This window comes from Drosophila albomicans, chromosome 3, assembly GCF_009650485.2.
Source record: "Drosophila albomicans strain 15112-1751.03 chromosome 3, ASM965048v2, whole genome shotgun sequence".
Classification (NCBI taxonomy): Eukaryota; Metazoa; Arthropoda; class Insecta; order Diptera; family Drosophilidae; genus Drosophila; species Drosophila albomicans.
The window spans coordinates 16,142,914-16,148,520 of record NC_047629.2 but is presented as its reverse complement, the minus strand read 5'-3'; the positions used below and the strand labels follow the sequence as shown (position 1 = coordinate 16,148,520).

At 40.1% G+C, this 5,607-nt stretch overlaps 1 protein-coding gene across 1 annotated transcript; it reads right to left on the bottom strand.

The window, feature by feature from the left end:
- Window positions 1-4,287: 4,287 nt before the first annotated feature.
- LOC117567533 (uncharacterized) lies at window positions 4,288-4,884 on the bottom strand. The gene has a single exon (XM_052004569.1). The coding sequence runs from the start codon at window positions 4,853-4,855 to the stop codon at window positions 4,697-4,699; it is 159 nt and encodes a 52-aa protein (XP_051860529.1). The 5' UTR covers window positions 4,856-4,884; the 3' UTR covers window positions 4,288-4,696.
- Window positions 4,885-5,607: the final 723 nt, after the last annotated feature.

Sequence of the window (5,607 nt, the reverse complement as noted above, 5' to 3'; positions counted from 1 at the left end):
TTATCAATGCTTTTCTTTTTGTTGCTGCTGCTTTCCAAATTAATCGTAAGCGTAAGCGTATTTTAATATCACATTAGGTAATAAAATTCTAAATTATAATACATAAAAGCGACCGCTTAATGACGAAGCCATCAAAAAACAAGACAAGTTCATTTCCATGAATTTATTTGCCGAAATTCCCATGTTCACAATTCCTGCTCAATGCCATATTTTACGAGTCTTTTTAACCAAGGATAACAATCGGAAATAATTTGACTTTCGCAAGCATTTTCTCCGTTCCATTTTTAATTGTCTTTGAGGTGTGTATTTCCCATATGAATGGTCCTCCATATCTTTTGTCAAACTACATTTAAAATGAATTTTATTACTCCCTTAAGCGCCCGCTCTTTGCTGTTACTGCTTCTGATGCTGCTGGTGGTATTGCAGCTGTGCTGTGGCTTTTTCTTCAGCTGTCTCTTCAGTTGCTGACCTGCCGCAGCAAAGGAAGCATTTTTCCCTTTATGAGAAGGAAATGAGAAAGTGAAATGCGTAATTCCGGCTTCAATATTCCTTGGTTTCCATAATTGAAAATAAAATCCAACACACAGTCTCTCTGTATTTACATCGTCTCTCTCTTACTTATGGCCATGCTTCCTTTTGGTGCGTGTTTCAACATCGCTTACTCTTATTAGCCTCTACTAATTGAAGTAGATTTAAAACCAAATGGATGCTAATTTGCTCTATAGTAGCAGCAACACATTATGCATCGATGCTGTTCAAACGAACAAAGGGCTTATTCCAATTGAACTGATAGATTTCCTTCTTCTTGCTGACCACGTTCGACCCGAATTCAATTGTGTATTTGGCCTTCTAAACAGGCTAAAGCAGTTTGCAGCATCAAGTGAGTTAATTTCCCAGGCATGAAGATGGATTTCATACCACATTAAGAACTGTTTCCAACTACTTATTGTCTATAGAAATATATGCTCCAAATGCAACTGAAATATAGCTACACCATCGATTCAATTGCAAGTGAATTTAGAATAATATATTGTTATATGCAGATGTGAGAGAGCGAGATATGATTTTGAACTTCAGAGTTGAGCGAATGCTAGATAAATTCACTCATAGAGGCAGTCTTATTATCGTGCTCACAAGTGAATGCGAGTGCATAGGGCAAACTGTGCGAAAAATGTTCGCTTTGTGAATCATTTTGTCCCTGCGGATGGTCTGAAAATGTGCATTCGATGCAGCTAAAGAAAAGCGTCTACGACAACGACAACCACGAGGATGATGATGATGATGAGATGGAACCAAATATAGCTTGCTTGTAACTAAGCAAATTGCTTACTGGGAGACAAGAGGAACGTAACAGGAATACAAATCGATTGCATGTGCCTGTAAGCTGCATTAGACAGTTGCCAGTTGCCAGTTGAAAGAAGTTGCAAGCACAAGCGCATTTAATTGACAGGCACAAAGACGCATTGCGTATACGCACCATAGCAACCAGTGATTGCCATTTACCATTACCATTTACCTGTTCACCTTTGCCTGCATTCACTTTTCCCGTTTGTAAATGTAGATATTTAGATATTTGCATGCATGTTAGTCTGGTCACAGTGCATAACTAAATAAAAAGCTGAGCATAAAGAACGGTTGAACGGCGACCCTTCACCTCTAGGCTGCAAGCTACAAGCATTAATCTAAGCAAACAAAAGCGCGCTTCCCGTTCACATGTGAAGAGAGAGAGAATGAGAGAGAGATCTCGAATAAAGCCAGTTACTCTTATTCACATTGAATGGCATATAGCATGCACTAATTACGAGCACTATAGATGGATGGATGCTATTGCTGCTGAAGCGTTGAGGTCACCAACAGCTTCCCATTGCTGATGCTATTGCCGCTTCACTCCCTCTCTCTCTCTCTTCCCCTCTCCCCTTCCTCCGTCTGCACGTCCAGCAGCCAATCAAGTCTGTTTGCCCAAGCAAAGGTAAATTTCAAGGCATTGCAACTGCGGCTTTGTGGTCAGCTAACTCTTTAGGGGGCTGGCAAATAGCAAAAGAAAAAAAGAAAATGAAATAAAAGAAAAAAAATTAAGCAAGCGCCAGCTTTTGAATTGAGCCGAACTAGTAGAGAGTCTCTTCTACTACATTTTTTTCTTTACTCCGTTTTTTTTTTAGTTGTATTTGTATTGCATACAATCAAAAGGGTTGGCGTTTATTTGCCAGCATGCAAAATGCAATAAACATGAATTTCAGTCCCGTTGCCATTAAACGAAGCATGCATTTTTGTGCAGCAGTTATAACACGACGAACCGAGCGAGGAAGCAAGCGAGCGACCAAAAGGAAAGGGATGCCATTGGAAGGCCAAAGAAAAATGCAACTGAGTGCCGGGCTTTGTTGTCCATTTACGTCAACAATTTCATTGAAGCTGTATACACACAATCACAGATACAGATACAGATACAGACACGGATACATTTACAGATACATTTGCAGCAGCAGCAAACCAGTCAAAGCCATAGCTGCTGTCGTTGCTTCTTCTGCTGCTGCTGCTGCTGCTATTTGCCAAGTAGTTTCAGATGGATACATAGATAAAATTGAACTGGGATTTGGGGATTGCACAAAAGTAACTGAGCAAATTTCCGCAGCTAGTTGAGCTTTGTGCTTGCTTGAGCTCGAGTCTTTCAGCTGCTGCTGCTGCTGCTTCTGTTACTGTTACTGTGTTGCTGCTAAAAACCAAGCAAATTGAATGCTGATGCAGAGCAACATCAACATCCCGACGGCGAGGCCACTAAAAGTTGCCCAAAACTGGCGCTGAGTGTGTGTTAAGTGCTCGCAATGCGTTCAATTTAAAGCATCGACCATAAAACAGCACCGTGTTCGGCAATTAAAGGCAGCCCAAGAATTGCATCAGCAGCAGCTCTGACTACATCTGCTGCTGCTGTGGCTGTTGCCAATGCCGCGTTGCTGCTGCTGCAATTTACAACAACAGGAAATTGCATGTGGCACTCGACGCTAATTCACACCGGAAAAGCAACGACGCACAAGCTGATGTCCGCGCTCGTTTGCTCGCTTGCTCGCTCTCTCTGGCAGGACATCTTATTGTCCATGAACTGTGCGCTCACTGGGGCAGACACAGACACAGAGATACACACACACACACTTGCATAAATTGCAATCTACACGCGCAGCGTTTTCATTTATTAATAATGCATTTGCCACTGCAAGCTCCCCTTGGAGCTTTCGTGCTCCTTGGACTCCGTTTCGTGTGCGTTTTTGTTTTCATTTGAGATTTGCCGTTGAGCCGCAAAGCCCAGCAACAACAACTACAACTACAACTTCAACAGAAGCAGGAGTAGCAGCAGCAGGAGCAGCATCACTGACACTGCCAGCCACAGACACATTCATTTACCACAGATGCAGCTGTTTAAATCTTCATTAGGCGTGATTTCAAGTTTCAAATTAGCAGAGATTTTTCTCATTTTCTTATTGCGTTAATTTCTCACACGGCACACGTTTCTCTGCGGTTTCTCAATGTTGACTAACGCTAATTAGCCGAGAAAGCACAAAAGGAGCTGCCAACAACAGCAACTGCAAAATCATGGCATAAACCTTATTGAATTGCACATCGAAATTTAAAATTTAAATGAAACTCGGTCTGCTTTGGCAAATCATGAAATTAACTATTTATAATATGACTAAATTCAAATAATAAATTTATTAAGCATGCACACAGCGCAGCGCAATCAAATATGACTGGTTAAATATTAACAACTTGCACAAAGTATGCAAATGAATTGCTTAAAAATCTGCTAATTAATAATTGCACAGGAGACTAATACAAAAGCCAACTATGGGAATGGAAATTACATACACAGATAGAGGGAGAGAGAAAGGGAAATCACACAGATCAAATGCAGCTCGCAGTTTGCAGTGAAATGAATTATTATTGTAGTTGCATTTGACATTTATGTGCTTTGAGGTAAACTTGAGATTCCCTTACACTTCCTTCACGCCCACAAAACTGTGGCCAGCAGATGACAGCAAATATGTGAGCGTAAGATTCCGCAAAAGAGCAGACACAAACACACATGAAACGAAAGTCGACGGAAGGTTAAATACCCTAGGAATCTTCGCATACCTGTTACACATTTGGCAACGAGTTTAAAATACCCGCCAGCAAGGGTATCGAAAGGTGATTCAGTTGTCGAGTGGAAGATTTATGCTCGACTGTTGCCATATCAGTTTAAACAATCTGCAACAATTTTTGGCAGCTTTCTAAATGACGATAGTTATCTTTTTGTTTGCTTGTTTTTGTCTCTTTATTTAATTCTATTTCTGCATTTTATTCTAAATCGAATTTTGTGTGTTACTATTTGGAATTAATTCAAATCTTTTTTGTGGCTTTTTTTGTATGCTGATTTTCACTTATCGCTTAACTGAACAAATAAATGGAGCTCATTCCACTATTTAACGCAAGCCGCAACTAATCCTATTTAAGTTTGAATGTTTTGGCCTAAATTGAATGTCGTCGTGTGTTTATTCTTATTTGCGATTGCGATGCGAATCTGATGCGATTCAATTTCATGTCAAATGATGGACTTGCGCTTATTTTTGTTTCCAGTTTCATTTATTTTCGTTTCGTTTATTTTTCTTCTTTTTTTTGTGCGTTTTTAATAAAAGCATGACAAATTGTTTATTTTGACGTTTAAGTTTCAGCTTGCCTTTGTGTGTGGGTGCGTTGCTGTGTTTGTGCTTTTTAATACTTTGCATTTCACTTTTATTTCGGTTGTGCCAATCGATGGCATTAGTGGAAAATCAATTGAGCGATGGCAGCAATCAAAACCGTAAGCCATGAAACCAAAACCGCACATCAGTTTGTTGTAGACTCGCTCTCGATGAGTTCTTGTTGTTGTTGCCTGGTCTGTTGCCTGCCACAATGTGTGTGTGTGTGAGTGTGGGTGGGTGCCCCCCAATGTATGGGTGTTTATATATGTATACTGAGTATGTGTGTGTTTGCGTTTCAGCTTAAATTGCCTTTGACAGTTTGAAATATACGATTTTTATTCAATCTAGCACTTGTCCATATTATTTTTAGACAAAATACACTCGTACTAACACACGCACACACAAGCCCATAAATGTTATGCATACGCAGTGTTTGCCCGCTGCCAGCCTGTTGCCACATCGACTCGTCCGGTTAGCACTTTGGCTAAGTGTTTCTCTCACTCATATTTGCCAAAAAAAACTTTAATGACACTTCCAAAACGCAGCAACGTGCTAATGAAATAATGAAAGGGGTTCGGCGCGTGTTTAGCATTTCTCATTTGGGGGGGTCTCCGATGAAAAGCGAAATTAATTATGCACTTTCGGTTTCAATGTCCACTTTGTGGACTCTAATTTAGGTTTTTGTATATTTCTCATGCACTTGGCCCACACGACAACAACAGAAACAACAACAAGCTCAACTCAAGGCATTTGCATTAAGTTTTTCACTTTTTTTTCTTTCTTTTTTATTGCCGAGTCGCATTTACCTATCTTCTTTCAGGTAGCCATAGCGCAGTTGTCATTGCCGTCGTTGTTGTCATTGTTTTTTTTTTTTGTTTTGTGGTTGCTGTTGTTTTGT